The following is a 19,281-nucleotide window of genomic DNA, read 5'->3' on the forward strand; positions in this document are numbered from 1 at the left end:
ATTTGTTGCAGTGAGCTGAGATCACACCACTGCAATCCAGCCTGGGCAACAGAGCAAGACTTTGTCTCAAAAAAAAAAAAAAAAAAAGAATGTATAGTTCCAGATAATTGGAGGAAGGGTATTGAACGTTACCAACACAAAGAAATGATAAATGTTTGAGATGGTGGATATGCTAATTACACTGATCACATACATTACATGTATTATAACATCACTATGTGTACTCCATACGTATGTACAGTACACAATTATGTGTCAATTAAAGAAGAAAAAGCTGAACTTAGATTGCAATGGCTAAGTAGCTAGCTTTTTCATGTTTTTGATATAGACCCTAAGCATTTATTTTAAGTAAACTACCCTTGGCTTCAGGAAATGTTTAGTATTTGAATTTTAGCCTTGCATTTTATAATACAGAGAAGTAAAATTGTAGGCTTGCTTTAGATACAGTCACAGAGGTTTGCCGTGATGACTTTTTGTGTAATGAGGGGGAAATATACCTTAATTAATAGGCATACATGCTCATTTTTCTCCCTCGTACACATTTTCAGTTGTCCACGCATTGTGATACTTACGTAAACAGTATGCGATATCTTTGGTAGGAATCAGAATTTTAAAGTAAGAATACTTAGAGTTATATATTTTTCAGGCTTTCAAACTGGACATTTTACATATGTCCATTATATAACTGTAATTAAATTTTCAAAACGACAATACCTATCTTTAATATGGGGGATGCTCTAGCCTTTTTTTTTTTTTTTTTTTTTTTTTTTTTTTTTGAGACAGGGTCTCACTTTCTCCCAGGCTGGAGTGTAGAGTGTAGTGGTGCGATCATGGCTCACTGCAGCCTCAGCCTCATAGGCTCGAGAGATCCTCGCACCTCAGCCTCCCAAGTAGCTGGGACCACAGGTGTACAACACCATGCCCAGCTAATGTTTAAAATTTTTTGCAGAGACAGGGCCTCCCTCTGTTGCTCAGGCTGGTCTGGAATTCTTGGGTTCAAGTGATTCTCCTGCTTCATCCTCCCAAAGTGTTGTGATTACAGTCATGTGCCACTGCCTGGCCCCATATAAGTGGGATGATGACTTTAGCCTAGGAGTTCCACACCAGCCTGGGTAACATGGCTCAAGACCCTGTCTCTACAAAAACTAAAAAAATTAACTGGTCGTGGTGGCACCTGTCTGTGGTCCCAGCTACTCCAGGAGGCTGAGGCAGGAGGATAACTTGAGCCCAGGAGTTGAGGCTGCAGTGAGCTCTGATCTTGTCATTGCATTCCAGCCTGGGTGACAGAGTGAGACCTTGTCTGTTAAAAAAATTTACTGGCTACCTGATTATTCATAGGAAAAAAACCTGAACTCTGCTCTAAACCTCATGCCTCGTTCAAAAATTAACTCAAAATGGATCATGGACTAAAATATAAAATGCAAAATAAAGATGAAAAGAGGAGCTAGAGACTGGGAGAAACTATTTGAAACCCACATGTCTGATAAAGGACTCGTATCTATAATATATAAAGAACTATCAAAATTCAGCAGTGAAACCAAATCATCTACTTTAAAAATGAATAAAAGACCTGAAGAGACATTTCAGATAACATATAAGCACATGAAAAGACGTTCAACATCATCAGCCATCAGAAAAATGCACACTAAAGCCACATCACAATACACCTATCAGAATGCCTAAAATAAAAAGTAGTAACAAGACCAATGCTGGTGAGGATGCGGGGAAACGGGAGCACTCACAGTTGGCTGATGGGAATGGAAGATGGTACAGCCATTCTGGAAAACAGCTTGACAGTTTCTTAAAAAACTAAATGTGCAATTGCCATAGGACGCAGCACTCACAGTCATGGGCAGTTATCCCAGAGAAATGAGGACTTATGTTCACACAAAAACCTTTATGTATCTGTTCACAGCAGCATTATTTATGAAGGCTAGAAACTGGAAACAGCCCGGAGACTGCTCAGCAGCTGAATGGTTAAACAAACTGGTGCCCCCAGGCCCCAGATACCACTCTGCAGTAGTTAATGACATCCTTGTTCATCAGTCTTTCCAACTAGAAACCACCATCATGCTTTATCTCCTTTTTTCCATCCTGGGTCTGAGTGGACTTCATTTTGCATTTCTTTCCAATGCATTATCCCTCTGTCCTTTCTGGTTGCGCCTCATGCCTCATTTGAACTGTTGTAAGAGCCACCGAATTGTTTCTCTGCCTCATCATGGAATCCTTTCTACACTTCATGCCCCACTTTGCCGTTGGAATAATCTTTCCAAAACATGAACAAACTAACTTAAAAGAAAGATCCCAGGTAGCCTTCCAAAAAAGTATAAGCTTTCTGTTAGAAGTTTGACTTCTTGTCTATAGGGAACCCCAGGACTCTAGAGAGACAGATTTGCTGTCTGCATTTCAAGATCAGGCAGAAATCCCTGGAGGGGCCCATGTGGAACAGTGGCACAAATAATGGTTCTAGAATCAGAAGCCCTCATATCCTGATTCTAACACTAGCTGGATATTCTTGGGAAAGTTTTGGTTTCATAATCTCAGAAACTCGATTTCTTAAGAAATGGAGGCCGGGCGCGGTGGCTCAAGCCTGTAATCCCAGCACTTTGGGAGGCCGAGACGGGCGGATCACGAGGTCAGGAGATCGAGACCATCCTGGCTAACACGGTGAAACCCCGTCTCTACTAAAAAATACAAAAAAACTAGCCGGGCGAGATGGCGGGCGCCTGTAGTCCCAGCTACTCGGGAGGCTGAGGCAGGAGAATGGCGTAAACCCGGGAGGCAGAGCTTGCAGTGAGCTGAGATCCGGCCACTGCACTCCAGCCTGGGCGACAGAGCAAGACTCCGTCTCAAAAAAAAAAAAAAAAAAAAAAAAAGAAATGGAGATGAGGAAGCATACTGAAGGGATCACACAAGGCTGCTGGGAGGAGTGGATGAGGGGCATGGTGAACATGCTGTGTAATCCGTGAAGCACGTCGTATGTGTGAGAAATGGAGCTGTGTGGATAGCGGTTCTGGAATCATTGTATGAAAACGATGGAAAGCACATTCGTAGTTCTGCCTGATGATACCACTGGGCACCTGTGTCGTACATGCCTGCAACATGGGCGAGGCCCGGGTCAGTACAGCTCACAGTTTGGTTTTCATGCAGTTAGAAAGGCCCTAGAGGACCCTTCCCCCTCCAGCTGTAGGAAGGAGGTGGCTGTCTCCTGCCTATATTTGGTGGGATTGTCTGTGGCTCCTTAGGGACAGGAATGCAGGGAGTGGGGGAAGAAAGCCGGCCTGACTGCTCGCTAGTCAGCCTTCCCCCAGGGAGGAGTGGAGCGGTCATTTCGTGGTAACTTGCCAAGTCTTTCTTAACCCATCTGCTCTTAGAAATGACCAGCATGACAAGTAAAAGACCCGTTAGAGACAGATGGGCTGTGTGTCCCGTGCGTTTATGGCTTTGTGGCCTCAGAGCTGCCAGAACTGGATAGCTTTCTGGGGAATGCTGGGTCAGCCAAGGGGCTGAAAATAGTGAGAGGGAGAAAACTCCCCCTCGCTGCTCTGGTCTGGAGTGATTACTGAGGAGAGCAGCATGGAGAGCCCAGCCGTGGGGTCCCTCTCAAGCACACCCTCACTGCAGTGGGAATGCGGGTCTCAACCTCCCTAGGCCTTCGTGATTTTCATCTGTCACGTACTCACCTCCAGCAGGGATGTCTGTGGTGATGAGATGAGGGAGCATCATAGCACATGTGGCACTTAGTAGGCTTGCAGTGAGTGGACGCTGGCGTCAGTGGAACAGGAGACTGGGCGCTGCGTGTGGACGCACTCAAGTGCTGGTGGCATGGGTGGACAGAGGAGAGAGGGATGCTCTGCCATTCTCGTGTTGTTCTGTCACCCCGCTGTTGTGAGCAGAATCCGTGAGTGTCTTCTGTTGCCCCAGTCAACTTGGTAGGCTGATTGCTCAATTTTCTGCTTCCACTTTTGATTTCTTATGAATGGGAAAAGGAATACTTCAGTTACTTTTCTGGTTGATGGCATATATTCCTTGATATCACCTTAATGCTTTTTAATTTCCATGTATTTTGGATGCTGGAGCTTGCCTGACATCTGTGTTTTTATGCCTCACCCTCTCATGTAACTGTTGGCCACACCAGGACCAGAGAGAAGTGACCAGACCGATCGGTAGCAGGGCTAGGACTGGAATTCCCCAGCCTTTTGGCCCCCAGCAGGCTCTGTTTTCTGTATGGCACTGCTCTTCCCTATTTCGACCCCTGTTAGGACAGTGGGTGTGAAATGTAGCTGGGCGCTTTTGGGGGTGCGCTAGGAGTGTGGCAGATGCCTCAGACTGGCATTTTCCCCTGATTCTGAATTCTTATGGCTCAGAGTCAGTCTCTAGGCTACTGACTGGGAAGATACAGGAAGTTGTTTTGTGTGGCAAACGTTGCCTGGGCATTTTTTTCACCCGGCCATTTATTTGGTTTGGACTGGAATAAATCTCTGATGTTGGTTTGTTTGCCAATATTATTAGGGAGTGGAGCCTGACTTGTTAACTTAGCCCGATTCATAGTGCTTAGAATCTCAGTGAGTGTGTGTTGAACTGAACGGAAGTGTGAGAGCGTCTTGGTCAGTGGTTTGCAAACTTAGCTGCATCTGGGGGGCTGTGAAAAAAGCATGTGTGCTTACTCCTGACCAGTTGAAATAGAATCTGCAGGAATGGAGCCTGGGCAGCTGTAGTGCTGTTAAAAACCCCCAGGTGGTTCTGATATACCGTAAAGGTTGAAATCCACTGATCCGCAGTGAATTGGAGTCCTGGATCATAGACATGCCTTATGCTTTCACCAGCTTAGAATGGTTCTTGTGCTTTAGAACTGTGAAAAAAAGTGTTATGCAAACAAATGTGGAAATAGCCTAAATGCCACCTTCTGTTACTACCTGTCATGAAGTATATTTACCAGTTATTCACTCTATTCTGATCTCTACCCATTCCACCTTTTCTTCATGGAACAATGATTTGACAATTGGTTGTGCAGAACCAGAGTAAGTGTGGTTTGATTGGTGGGAAACGATTTTGGGTATGAAGTACCCTTTAGGCATTTATTGAACTCTTGTTTGTACCACTGCTGTGCTGGACAGTTTATAAATATTACTTCTTTAAACAAGGCCTCTGGAGTCGGGCTGCCTGGGTTTTGCTAACTGGCTGTGTCATTTGGGGCAAGTTTTTAAGCTTATATAAACCTGACTTTCATCTATGAAATGGGATGACAAGGGGTCATTATCATCTCAGAGGATCGTGCAAATGTGTGTGTAAAGTGCTTAGTTTGGTGCCTAACACATCGTACCTACTCAGTAAAGTTATTATTACGCCACCATCATCATATTTAAATGTAAATATTAAGAGTTAATAAATTTGTAAAAGGTAGTATACCCTTACCCCTTGAACCAAAGACTACTTTAGTTTTAAGTGGTTGGGGTAATTTATTACTTAAATATTGGCCGCTGGAATACCTTGAATTTCAATTGAACGTAGCCAGAGGATTTCATAATTGGACCGTTGCCTCTGGAACTTGGAGCTTTGTTTGTTTGTTTGGTTTCACTTCCTACACTAAGCATGTGGCTGTACGTACCTTTATGGTGACTTCTGGTACTGGGGAATCAAAGCTTCATTCGCTTCTTTGGAGGAGATGATCTTATGCTATACGCAGCACTCAGACTTCGTTAACTATGTACCATCCAGACAAGACCAGGTGCTTCCCATGGCAGCCTGTCCTTTTCTTAGCTCTCTCATCAATCTAGCCTGTTCCTTCTGTTCCTCTTTATACTAGAACTTCTCTTTGAACAAGGAATGTTGTTTTGTCAGTGCTAGGTCCCCAGCAATTAGTAACGCCTAGCACATACTAGGTGTCTCCTGAATCTTAATAGGTGATAATCTAGCAGAACACAAGATAAATCTGCAGGTTGAGATTTAAGCTGTGTGGTATGAATGCTGCATTGGCAAACTTATTAAATCAACTTTGTTAATACAAGTTTAACATATCTTAGTAACTGACTTAGTAATCATTTACTGAGTGTCTTCTAGGCCAGACATTGGGGACAGAAAGGTAATAATATATGATCCCTGCCTCATGCACAGGAAGTCTAGTGCGATGGACAGACACGTGCCAATGGCTGCCATGGAATATGGTGAGTATTAAGATAAAGGGGCACCCTGTGAGCGCTTGGAGCATAGAGCAGGGCTTGTGTTCTGGGAACATGGGCTCCATGTGAAAACACAATTTAAATTAATTTTCTTTTTTCTTTTTTTTTTTTTGAGACAGAGTCTTGCTCTGTGGTCCAGGCTGGAGTACAGTGGTGTGATCTCGGCTCACTGCAATGTGCTCCCCCCAGGTTCAAGTGATTCTTGTGCCTCAGCCTCCCAAGTAGCTGTTAGTTCTGACTTGGAGACACCTGGCTTCAGTTCATCTTCCTTAAGAGTGGACAAAGAACATGGGAATTTTGAAATTGTTAGTCAACATCTACAGGGTCGTTGCAGCCTGGTTTTGGGTAAGGTCATCTTTAGTGAGCCCAGGGAGAAGCACTGGTTTAGCTGTCAGCTGAGAGGGGTAAGCGGTCCTATTAATTTTCCTCTGTGTTAGTGAAAGCATTGTTAAGGGTCACAGCGTTAGTGGAGCTGGCTGGAAAGAGGAGGGGAACTCACTGTTACAGGTTATATTGAATGTCTTTTCAGTCACTAAATGCTTTTTATGATATGTTTTTCAGGATTTCAGTGTTGTGTGATTTCTCTGTGTTAAGCACAGGAAATTTAACATCAGCAAAAAAGAATGCTCTTTCTTTTTTATTTTTCTTTGAGATGGCGTTTCGCTCTTGTCGCCCAGGCTGGAGTGCAGTGGCGTGATCTCAGCTCACTGCAACCTCGGCCTCCTGAGTTCAAGTGATTTTCCTGCCTCAGCCTCCCGAGTAGCTGGGATTACAGGTGCCCGCCAGCATGCCCGGCTAATTTTTGTATTTTTAGTACAGACGGGGCTTCGCCATATTGGCCAGGCTGTTCTTGAACTTCTGACCTCAGGTGATCCTCCTGCCTTGGCTTCCCAAATTGCTGGGATTACAGGCATGAGCCACCATGCCTGCCCTTGAATGTTCTTTCTATGGGAATCTACAAAAGCCAGCTTTTGAGCCTAGTGGCAGAAAACCTCTTCTTCATTGTTTAGCTGTGTTGTGAGCTTGGAGGGCTTCAAGCCCAGCTGAAAAAGCTGTAGTATTTTCTGTCAGTGGCTGTCTTGGAGAACTTAATGAGCACTGGGCTGGAGTGATACTGTCGGAGTTTATGAGCTGTTTGAGGCTCTTGAAGCCTAGATACTGGGGTTGCCCAAATACATCAGCTGGACTCACTATTTCTCTCGGGAGTCGGGGGATGGAAAATGCTGTGGTCTTAACTCTGTTCTTAATTTTACAGTGCTGTTATTAATGGAAAGAATGATTTCATACGTTTGTATTTTGCTTCGTAATTCACAGAGAATTTAAAAATCCATTATCTGATTTTATTCCCTCAGCAGTTCTGTGAAAAAGGCAGAGCAGTTTTCATATCTTCTGTTTTCCCGTGATTCTCTTGTGGCTCACAGAAGCTAAGAGCCTTCACCAAGGTCATAGGGTGAATGAGTTGCAGAGCTGGGAGTAGAAGCTCAGGCTTCCATGACCCTGTTTCTTCCTGGATAGCTCGCTCTGGTGGCTCTATGCTCAGGTAACTGTGCATGCTCGGTGTGGTCTTTTGTAAATCCCTGCCCCACAATTTTTTACAATTTTTTGTAAATCCCTTTACAATTTTTTGTAAATCCCTGCCCCACAATAAGACATGGAAGCCTGTGTATGGCAAGCTGGCAAATTCAGCAAAACATGGAAAAACCTGTTAGCACAGTTAGCACGTGTGCGGGCACAGAGCAGCCAAATAAACACACACGTTTTCCTGTATTTTAAAAACTCTGGAAAAAAAAAAAAAAAAGACATTAAACCATTGCCCAGATGGCTTACAGAGCTAGAACTTTTTCCTTGAAGTATATGGGTATGGCTGTCAGACATTTGAAACCCGAAGCCATCTTAAAACATCATTTTGATGCTACCCCCTACCCGCCGTTTTTTCCCATTTGTAAGGGACAAGGATCCAGGAAGGAAAGTATCAGCTTACAAAGGCTTTTGTTACAATTAATCGTTCATGTTCTTTCTTTTGGTATCTTATTCTCTGTTTACATTTTATTTTTATTTTTACTTTTTTTGAGACAGAGTCTTGCTCTGTCACCCAGGCTGGAGTACAGTGGCGTGACCTCGGCTCACTCCAACCTCTGCCTCCCAGGTTCAAGTGGTTCTTGTGCCTCAGCTTTCTGAGTAACTGGGATTACAGGCATGTGCCACCACGTCCAGCTAATTTTTGTGTTTTTAATAGAGACAGAGTTTCGCCGTATTGGTCAGGCTGATCTTGAACTCCTGAACTCAGGTGATCTGCCTGCCTCAGTCTCCCAAAGACCTGAGATTACAGGTGTGAGCCACCGTGCCCGGCCGCTGTTTCCATTTTGTGACGATAGCGTCACCCCAGTGTAGGGTGGCTAGGGGTATTCTTCTTTCCTGTTTCCTGGTGTATTTTCCTCTACAGCATTGATCCCTCTTTAACACACTTTTTGGTTGTCTGTCTCTACCTACAAAAATATATGTTCCCTGTTATATCACCAGTGCCTGGCACGTAGTTAGTTAGTCAATATTTGTTGAATGAATGAATGAATGGGCTGAAAGAACCTTATTCTTCTTTCTTCTGTCACTTCACACCAAATGCTTTTGGAAAATGCTATGTGAACAGGGATCATAAGCAGGAGAGGTTACACACATTGCTGTGGGATAGCCCATCATCCTCAGATACTTGTCTGGAAGGAGGTGGAGTACTTGAGTAGAAATGATACAAGATAACTTCTTCAGGAAATCAGACAAGTGTCACAGCTTTTCACATAGGCATGTGATGTTTGTGTATGTGTGTATGAAGAGCTGTTGTGGCCTAGAATCACGGGCCTTTAGATCCCTTGTACAGATAGAAAAGTAAAGGCCGAGGCTCAGGAGTGCTGCAGGCCACCGAGGTAGAGTCCCTGTCTGCCCTTCTCAGTGCCCGGTCACTTCTCACTGCACTCCATTCATCCATTCATCCATTTATCCATTCATCCATATATCCATCTGTCATCCATCCATCCTTCCATCAGCCATCTACTCACCTCCTGTTCATCCTTCCATCCATCCATCATTCATCCATCTATCCGTTTATCCATCCATCCATCCATCCTTCCATCATCCATCCATTCATCTGTTCATCCTTCCATCCATCCATCATCCATCCATCCATCCATCATCCATCCATCTGTCCATTCATCCATCCATCATTCATCCATCCTTTTATCCATCCATTTACCCATCTATCCATCCATTCACCTGTTGTTCCATCTATCTGTCCATTCATCCTTCCATCATCCATCCATTCACCTTTTTATCCTTCCATCCATCCATCATCCACATATCCATTTATCCATTCATCTATCCATCCATCATCCATCCATGCTTCCATTATCCATCCATCCACCTGTTCCTCCTTCCATCCATCCATCATCCATTCACCCATCCATTCATCCATCCATCCATCCTACCATCATCCATCCTTTCTCCCTTCCATCCATTCACTGTTCGTCCATCCATCCATCATTCATCCATCCACCCACCAATCTACCTATTAATCCATCCCTCCATTCATCTATCTGTCAGTTTGTTTATCCATACGTTCATCTATCCACCATCTATCCATCCATATGCACATACATCATCTACCCTCCACCCATCCATACATTATCTACCCACCCATACGTACATACAGACATACACACATCATTCCACCCATCCATCTATCCATCCATCCACCCATCCATCCACCTACCCATCCGTTCATCCATTCATCCGTCCATCCATCCATCCATCCCAACATTAATCTGTCCACACACTCATCCATCCATCCATGTGTCTACATCTCCTCATCCACTCATCCATCCATCCACTCATTCCTAAGCCACTGCTGAGCACCTCTTGTGTGCCTTTTCCCTCCCTCCAATTGGTTCCCTCACATCCTCCCCCAGTGGCCAGCATCTTCTCCCTGAGGGCAGAGGCGTGGCCCCTCACAGTGCCCAGCACCTGCTGGTATACAGCACATGCTCAAATAATGTGACCACTCAATTAACACACAGAAGAACTTGCTCCAAGCGACACGTGGCACATCTCCTTACAAAAAGAATCTGTCATAGTGGCTGTTTTCAGAGGCTTTCCCAAACACAGTGTGATCTGGAACAAATTGTGAAGCCCACGAGCCTGGTGAAGCTTTCATTATTGAGCACCTGCTGTATACCTCCTTGAGTTGAGGAGCGGGATCAAGAGCTCATGGCCAAGAGGGGACCAGGCCCACCCACAAACACTGTTGTTGTGGCAGGGATGTGGCAACACAGAAAGGAGCCAGGGGATGGGCTCCCAGCAATCTGGGGGCCACAGAGACTGGTTTGAGTGCAGAGGGAGTGGGCTAGGGCTAGCCCTGGTGGTAGGATTCACAGGTGTCGGGCTCCTGGGCTGCAGCTGCTCAGTCACCTCCTGGCACTCAGGTGCATCAGTTCATTGTCCTCATGCCAGTGGTGGGGGCAGCCCTAATGCACAGGGTCTGAAAAATGCTCAGATGTACCTGTAGTGTGTGAGAGGAAGGAGGATGACAAACGTGGGCGTGGCCACCTCGCCAGGTGTGGGTCTTGAGGGAACTTCTGTCTCCTTTCAGGTGGCACAGAATGTGGTCCTGTACACAGGCGACCCCAACCTGGGGCTGGAGCTGTTTGAGGCAGCTGGAGACATCTTCTTCAATGGGGCCTGGGAGCGGGAGAAAGCCGTGTCCTTCTACCGGGTGAGCTGGCCTGTGGGCTGATGTAGGTGGGCCTCAGGGAGGCACCTGGAGGGCTGAGGCACAGGTGTGGCAGGGCAGAGGCCTCCCACCTGGAGGCAGGGCCACCCATGCACATGCTAAGTTTCCAAGTGGTCTCACCGGGAATGATATTGACCGTGCCCCTGCCTGGGACAAACGCTCGGGGCCTGGATGTGACAATGGCTCTACCCTTGTACCTGATTATCTCAAGCAACCATGAGCGGGAAGTCCTGTCCCCATCTTTCAGATGAGGAAACTGAGGCTCAGAGAGGCACAGGGACATGTCAAAGGACACACAGCATGTCAGTGGGAGGCCCAGGTCTGCATGCACCCCGAAGTGGGATGGCTTCTCCCTTCCTCTGAGCTCACGGTGTGGCTCAGCCCTGGGCACAGATAAATGTGGTGTTTTTAGAGCAGAGAGGAGTGCTGGCTTCCCCCAGTCAGACCCCCGGTGCCCAGGTGGGAGAGGCTGGTCTGAGGCTGCCGGGTGTAGCTGGATGGGCCTCAGGTGACTCTTCATCCCCCAACTTGGGTGTCTGAACTCTGTGTTATCCCAGAGCACAGAGCTGTGTGGAGGTGCAGGGGTAGCTGGGCCGTGGGAAGATCCAAGCACATGTTTGAGCTCTGAGGAGGGCGCTGGGCAAGGTGGGTGCTGCGGGAAACCTGACCCCTCCTGCCTGTGTGGTAGGACTGGGTCCTGGCCCTGGCGGTGACTATGGGGAACCGCAAGGTGGAGCTGCAGCTACAGCTGTGCAACAAGCTGGTGGCACTCCTGGCCACACTGGAGAAGCCCCAGGAGGGCTTGGAGTTTGCCTACGTGGCCCTAGCACTCAGGATCACTCTGGGTAAGTCCCCTGAGCCCCCATCCTGCCAGGACCCACACTTTGCCAGAGCCCAACCTCCAGGTCTGCAGGGCAGGAGCTGAAACAGCTGCTGGATTTTCCTGGTCTCCTGTCCAGGCAGGCAGATCTGCCCAACTGGCTTCCCTGTCCGGCTGTGGGGCACAGCCCGAGGTCTCTCATGCAGTGAGCTCTGTTTCCTCTGCCTGTTCCCGCTGCTGACCACAGGGGCTGCCCAGTGTGCCCTCTGCCTTCCAGACATGCCAGGCATCTCATTGGTCCATGTATGTGCCAGACTGAGTGGCACATTCCCTTTCTCTTGTGCCCTTCCCACCCTCATCAACCACATGGCTATCTGGCTGATAAAATCCCAGTTCCCCTTCCAGCTGTCTGCCCCTTAAGGCCGGGCATCCCCTGGTGCTGTGCCAGGGTCGTCTGTCCCCCTCCAGAGACACGGAACCCTAGGCAGGCCGCATGCCCCAGCGCCTTGTGCCCTGTGGCCCAGTACACAGTAGGTGTGCAACGGACTCCCCAAAGTAGGGGGCTCTGATCGTGACACACCCAGGAGGAGTCGGATGTCACGTCTGTGGGTTGCCTGGAGCCGGGGTGCCCGGGAGCACCCGGACTACATGGCTTTTGGGCTCCCCTGGTTAAAACCAGTGAGCAAAGGCAGGTGGCTATGTGTAGGCACAGAGCTGGGCCATCCAAGTCCGACTTTGCCAAAACCTCACAGTAGACAGGGGCAGGCCTTATTAGTTCTGCTTTGCAGATGGGAAAGTGAGTCTGGGAACCCGGAAGGGACTGGCCAGAGCTGCCCAGGTGACCGCAGGTGCCTGGAGGCAAGCCAGGTGTGCTGCCCGGGGTCTGCATATCTGCTCCTGAGGGGCCTGTGCCCTCCCTGCCCCAGAGAGCCACGTCCTCACACCTGTCCCTTTGGCCTGCACCCCAGGGGACCGGCTGAACGAGCACGTGGCCTACCACCGGCTGGCCACCCTGCACCATCGGCTGGGCCATGGCAAGCTGGCGGAGCACTTCTACCTCAAGACCCTGTAGCTCTGCAACTCGCCGCTGGAGTTCGACGAGGAGACCCTCTACTACGTGAAGGTGTACGTGGTTCTCTGTGACATCATCTTCTACGACCTGAAGGTGGGTGGGGAGGGGCAGGGCTCGGGGTGTTCTCAGCCCCCTTGGAGTGGGATCTCCACCCAGACCCCAGAGGCCTGGGTTCCAGCCTTCCTTAGGAATGGCCCAGTGGCCTCCCTGGAGCTCTGCACGTGGCTGGAGGAGCCGGCAGTGTTAGCAGATACAACCCAGCTCCCAAGCTGGCCAGGCCCCACCCTCAAGAACTCAGTCTCAGCCAGGGAGGCTGACACATGAGTGGGCAATGGTGGCCTCTGGGTAAAGAAGGAGGATTGTAGTCAGGGGGACCCTCCTGGAGGAGGTGACACCAAAGCTGAGTCTTGACAGTCGAGTGTCAAGTTGCATGTAACAAAGAAAACAGGGTCGGGAGAAGGACATTTCGGAGGATGGCATCATCCTCACATTGAATCCACGTTGCAAGATCCAACCCAAATCCTGGCGCCTCCTCTAGGAAGCCTGCCCAGGGTGCCAGCCTGCACTGAGCAACTCCTTCCTGGAGTCCCGAGACACCTTGAATCTTCACATCACCCAGGAAGGGTGGGGTGGGACCAGGGTCTTACCATCGGGTTCACAGATGGGGAAACCCCAACTCACAGCAGTTGCAGTGGGGCAGGGCCCCAGCCAGCCAGGCTGAGGCCTTGCTGGGTCGGGTCTGTCTGGAGGGGAGGTGCTGTGCTCCGTCTGCCCCCAGCCCTGCAGGGGTGGAGTGCTGGGACTGGCAGACTCAGACCTGGGGTGTCTCCACCCCTCTGCCCCGCAGGCACCGCCCTTCCTCAGCATCGCGCCAGCACCGTGTCAGTGCTCCTTATGGGCTGAGGGGCCAGGACACTCCAGTCCTGGGGCCAAGATCTTGGGGACCTTAGAACAACATGAGGAGCTGGGGCAGCCCTAAGACCCCGCCCCATATCCCCCACCGCAGGCCTGGGGCTGCCCGGGAGGCCCCCGCCCAGTGCTGTTGACACCTGGTGGTCAGAAGTGGTCCCTGTGGCCTCGCAAGTCCCAGCCAGACAGGGAGGTGCCACGTGTCAGACCCAGAGGGACGCTGCTCACCGCTCAGGGGCTCCCCTGGGACCCAGGGGGACGGGCCTCCCAGAAGAGGCCTTTATCTCTTTTGGTCAAGCCTGCCGCCCACTCCACCTGTCCAGGAGGAAGGAAAGGGCCAAGTAGTACCTGAGAGGCCAAAGTCCATGGTTGGGGTTGAGAGGCAGAGGCCTCCTTCACCTCCTTCCCATGCACAGCCCTCTGGGCCTCATCGTGACTATGCTGTCAGCGCAGGCCAGCTTCCCACAGGGAGGCCCCCTTGGAATTCCCCAAGGGTGGCTGTCTTTTCAAGGCTACGCCCTCCTCCTTGTATAGGAGGCTCTGGACCCAGGGCCCAGAGGAGTGGGAGAAACAGCCGGGCTGCATGGAGCCTGGAAGGCTGGCAGAGAGGCAGGGGTAAATGGGCATCTTGGCCGATTGCCCTAAAATGGGGTCCCCTATAGTCTCCACATGAGAGCGAGCCCTGGAATAGGGAGGATTAGGTGTGTCCTGGCTCAGCCTGCCACTCACTAGCTGCTGCACATACTACAGGCACGTGGAAATGCACACGCAAATGCACACGGGCACAGGCACACGCACAGACACAGGCATGCACACAGGCACACGGACACGCACACACAGGCATGCACACAGGCACACGAACACACACACACAAGCATGCACACAGGCACACGGACACGCACACACAGGCACACGCACAGGCACACGCAGAGGCATTGGCTGGCTCCTTCCAGTTTAGTTGGGATGCCCCCACCCCTTCAGGAAGCCTTTGCCTTCCACCCCCGGCTGAGTCGGGGGCCTCCTGGGCCCCCCACAGGCTCCTGGACTTCCCTCTGCCACAGCCCTGGCCACCCTGTGTGGTGAGTGTTCACTCCCAGGTCCCTCGGAATAGGAGCAAGGACGTTAGGCTCAGCCACGCACCCAGCACAGAGTCCAGTGTTCGGCTGGGCCGGGGGCATTGGATGAGCAGTGGCGGTGACTCGGGGCCTTCTCACGCCCCTGCTCCGTGTGTGGGGTGGGGCAGTGGGGGAATGGACTGCTGCATCTTGGACTTTGTCCTTGGCCCTGGGAGCCATCTTGAGATGGTAAAGAGGGACAGGCCAGGCATGGGTCTTAGAGAGGTTCCTTGGGTGACCCCCATGTGGAGAAGGCGCCTGGGGAGAAGCTGGTTGGGGATGGGAGGGTCAAGCAGGAGGTCTGGGAGGCGGCATCCCAACCCAGGGATGGTGAGTTTGAGCCAAAGATGCATTGAAAATGGGAGTGGATGTCTGGGGAGTCACACTCTGTCAATATTTCAGGGAACATTGCCAGAGAGGACACCTGTGAGATGGTTTTGTACCTGGCCTGTCCCGTGGAGGGCCTGGAAATGGTCAGCATGGACAGGGGCCAGAGGGGAGCCTGGGTCACTCAACGCTGTGCCCCTGCTGTGGCTTGGAGCCACGGGTCCTGCATGGAACTCTCAGAGCAGGCAGGATCTGCCCTGACCTCAGCCCATGGGGAAAGCAGCCACTGCCTGCAGAGAGGGTGGCACTGGGGCAGGAGGCTGGGGGTGAGGGGGTGTAGGGGCAGTCAGGAAGGCTTCCAGGGGTGTCAGGGTCGTCCCCACCTCCTGCAGCTGAGACCACAGCAGTGTCACAGGCTTCGGGGTTCATGGGGTAAGCCAGCATTGGCTGGACATGTGGAATGACCTGGAGACAGGAATGGCCTCTGGGAAGACGGGCTCCGAGTCCCCCATTTGCTGAGCATGACCTGTCCCCTTCAGGACCTGTTTGATGTAACCGGGTACTACCAGCTGGCACTGGCAGCCACCGTGGACCTGGGCAACAAGAAGGCACAGCTGAAGATCTACACATGGCCGGCCACCATCTCCCACAACTTCCTCCTGGACCGTGAGAAGTCGCTCCTCTTCTACCAGAAGGCCAGGACCTTCGCTACAGAGCTCAACGTCTGCAGGGTCAACCTGCCGCCTCTGCCACTCTGCGGGTGGACCCCCTGGTTGGCCCCAGCCACCCTCGCTGAGGACAGCATCCAAGGGAGTGGGTTTTGTGCAAGGAGGACGGTCTCCTGCCTCTCCTGGTGTCTCCCGTGGCTCATTTTCTGGGAAATGGAGGCATGAAAGCAGGGTTCAAATAGCAATCAATGTTTTTTTTTGCAATAACCTACTGAAGTCCCCAGGGCATCCTTCCCTGTGTGCTTCCTGGGCTGTGTCTAAGGGCCATCTCCTTCCCTGGTGGCAGCCCTCTGATCTTGGGGATGAGAACTACTGTGAGTCCAACAGACCTGGGCCAGGTCACCATGAGCCTCGGTTTCCTTGGTGGCCAGAGGGGAGATGGTGGTGGAACTCTCTGGGCAGCTCCCTGCTCTCCCTGCTCAGAGCTCTTGCTGTAGGTCTCGTGCCGCCCTTGCCTTTAACCTTCAGGCCACTGTGCCCGGATGTGGGGGCTGCTAGTGTCCCTGTTCGCCATTGAAGAAATAGAGGCACAGAGAGGTTAGGTGTCTGGCCCACCGTCACACAGCAGGTAGGGGCGGAGACGCAGAGCCCAGTACATTGACCACGACAACACCCTGCAAGCCTGCTGCCAGGAAGGTGTCCCCCATTAGGACCCAAGGTCAGCTCCTGGACCTCTCTTGTGGTGTCAGGAGAGCCACAGGCCAGTGAGGGTGGCCCTGGGGATCCCTCACTCAGTGTCCTGTGCTCCCAGACTTGGTTGGGCCGGGCCTGGCCAGTCCTACCTCTGGCCACTGGTCAGCCCTGCAGGAAGTGAGATGCAGGGATCTCCGCCTGTGTAGACGCTGCTACCCAGTATTGAAAGCCTTATCTGGGCTGCCCCCGAGCCGTCCCCACATACCCCTCCCCTTCCGGCCCCCGGCCCTCATCCCAGTCCCAGGAATCCCAGGTTTTCCTTCTTGGAATCTCTTGTCCCCAGGAACACAGCTCACACGGTCTCTTTCCCAGTTTACGGCAAGGAAACCGAGGTTCAGAGACTGTGGGTGTCCCACGTGATTCTCACATACACTGCACTCTCCCAGGCCCCTCTTTTAAACACTTTAAATGAGGTGACATTCACATCGCATGCAATGAACTATTTCAACGCGAATAATGTGGGGACATTTGTGCTTTCACAGTCCTGTGAAACCACTCACGCCATCTAGTTTCAAAATGTATTCATCTCCCCAGAAGAAACCTCCCATCCTCACTAAGCAGTTAACCCTCCTTGGTATCCCCCAAGCACTTCATTTAATGGAAGGGGAAACTGAGGCCCGGAGAGAGACTTGCCAGTGGGCGGAGCTCTGATAATAAGGAATCAGGCAGCCATCTGCTGCTTCAGTCCTGGGTTGGTTTTCCACCCAGCAGAGGTGACAGAGCCAGGAGGTTCTGGGACCCTATGCTTGCAGCCAGAGCCCTGCCCCGAGCCTCCCCAGCAGGGGGCAGCAGAGAGCTTTCCAGAACGGGCTGCGGGGCTGGCGGGAAGTAGCGGGTCAGAGCTGCTGACAAACCTCATGTTGACCCCAGCTCGCTGTCTCTGTGGGTTGGGCTTGGGAATTGGAGAGGAGGCCGCAGGATTGGAAACGTGAAGACAGCACGGCCTGGCTAGAGGAGCCGGAAACGCCATCACGTTGACTGAGGACACAGACCTCCTGCCCGCTGGGACGGGTCTGCAGCCATTCTTCTCGGGGTGGGGTCCGCAGGTCCGGGTTACTCTCGGCCCCCGACCTGCCTCAGAGTCCGGGGGTCTTTGGAACTGTACCTTCCCATCTCCACCCACCCTGGCTGGTGCCATGAGGGGCCTGGATCCTGGGATCCTGTTCCTCTTGGGCAGCAGAGACTGGGGGACCAGAGGAGATGATGGGTCTTCAAGCCCCACATTCAAACCCCAGCCCACCACGCACAGTCTGGGGGTTTGAGATGAGGGAGTTGATGTCTGTGAGCCCCAGTTTTGTCACCACTAAAATGAGACCGACATACTGGCGCAGAGTGCCAGCCCCAGGGCTAACAGAGGCCTGTTTCCTACTGACAATCCCTCTTACTCCTACGAACAGCTCCAGCAACCACACACTAGAGAACACTCAACCCAGGCCAACTTGTCAGAGGCACGTGAACCAGAGCGACTCCATCTTGAATGGGGGCTGGGTAAAGGGAGGCTGAGACCTGCTGGGCCGCATTCCCAGGAGGCTAGGCCTTCTTCGTCACAGGATGAGATAGGAGGTCCCCACAAGATACAGGTCATAAAGACCTTGCTGATAAAGCAGGTCGCAGTAAAGAAGTCGACCAAAGCCCCAAACCCAAGATGGCCACAAGAGTGACCTTTGATTGCCCTCACGGCTCATTATGTGCTAATTATAATGCATTAACTGCTATAAGATACTCCCACCAGTGCCCCGACAGTTTACAGATGCCATGGCAGCATCTGGAGTTACCCTACATGGTCTCAGAAGGGAGGGCAGCAACTCTCAGTTCTGGGAATTGCCCACCCCTTTCCTGGAACACTCATGAATAGTCCAACCCTTGTTTACCCTATGATCAAGAAATAACCATGAAAACGGGCAACCAACAGCCTTTGGGGCCACTCTGCCTATGGAGCTGCCCTTCTTTTTTTTTTTTTTTTTTTTTTTTGAGATGGAGTCTTGCTCTCTTGGCCGAACTAGAATGCAATGGCATGATCTTGGCTCACTACAACCTCCGCCTCGTGGGTTCAAGCGATTCTCCTGCCTCAGCCTTCCTAGTAGCTGGGATTACAGGCACCTGCCACCACACCGTTAATGTTTTGTATTTTAGTGGAGACAGGGTTTTGCCATGTTGGACCAGGCTGGTCTCGAACTTCTCACCTCATGTGATCCACCTGCCTCAGCATGCCAAAGTTCTAGGATTACAGGAGTGAGCCGCTGCGTCCGGCCAGAGTAGCCATTCTTCTATCCTTTTCTTTCCTAATAAAGTTGCTTTCACTTTATGGACTTGCCTCGAATTCTTCTGTGAGATCCAAGAAACCTCTCTTGGGGTCTGGATCGGGACCCCTTTCCAGTAACAAACTTGCTTAACCTCTCATACCCTTCGTCTCTTCATCTGTAACCAAAGACAAAGCCTCCCCCAAGGTTCCAACAGTGAGGAGAGAACGCATGGGAAACGAGGGGCACAGAGTTGGTGTGGAGAACCAATACCACAGACTGGGTGCCAAGCCACTGTCATATTGGAAGTAATATCATGCTCTCCCCTACAAGTTATGAGGAGCAATATCACAGGGGGTTGTGTAGCTTCTCCGGTAGTGGGAGTAGTATCATCATCTCTTCCTTTAGATGACAGGAACAATAT

General features: G+C 50.9%; 1 protein-coding gene across 2 annotated transcripts in view; it reads left to right on the forward strand.

Moving 5' to 3' along the window:
• LOC140712178 (SH3 domain and tetratricopeptide repeat-containing protein 1-like) overlaps positions 1 to 18,895 on the forward strand; it is a 42,477-nt gene extending 23,582 nt beyond the window's left edge. Inside the window, exons 2-7 of one of the 2 annotated variants that reach the window (XM_073017941.1) lie at positions 6,115 to 6,164; positions 6,299 to 7,719; positions 10,813 to 10,935; positions 11,642 to 11,798; positions 12,742 to 12,938; positions 15,736 to 18,895. In XM_073017941.1, the coding sequence (XP_072874042.1) occupies positions 11,669 to 11,798; positions 12,742 to 12,845 (234 nt within the window). In that variant the 5' untranslated portion in view covers positions 6,115 to 6,164; positions 6,299 to 7,719; positions 10,813 to 10,935; positions 11,642 to 11,668 and the 3' untranslated portion in view covers positions 12,846 to 12,938; positions 15,736 to 18,895. Of the gene's footprint in view, positions 1 to 6,114; positions 6,165 to 6,298; positions 7,720 to 10,812; positions 11,799 to 12,741; positions 12,939 to 15,735 lie in introns of both variants that reach the window. The other variant, XM_073017940.1, reaches the window with a different exon arrangement.
• The last annotated feature ends 386 nt before the right edge of the window (positions 18,896 to 19,281 follow it).

This window comes from Chlorocebus sabaeus, chromosome 8 (assembly GCF_047675955.1).
Source record: "Chlorocebus sabaeus isolate Y175 chromosome 8, mChlSab1.0.hap1, whole genome shotgun sequence".
Lineage (NCBI taxonomy): Eukaryota > Metazoa > Chordata > Mammalia > Primates > Cercopithecidae > Chlorocebus > Chlorocebus sabaeus.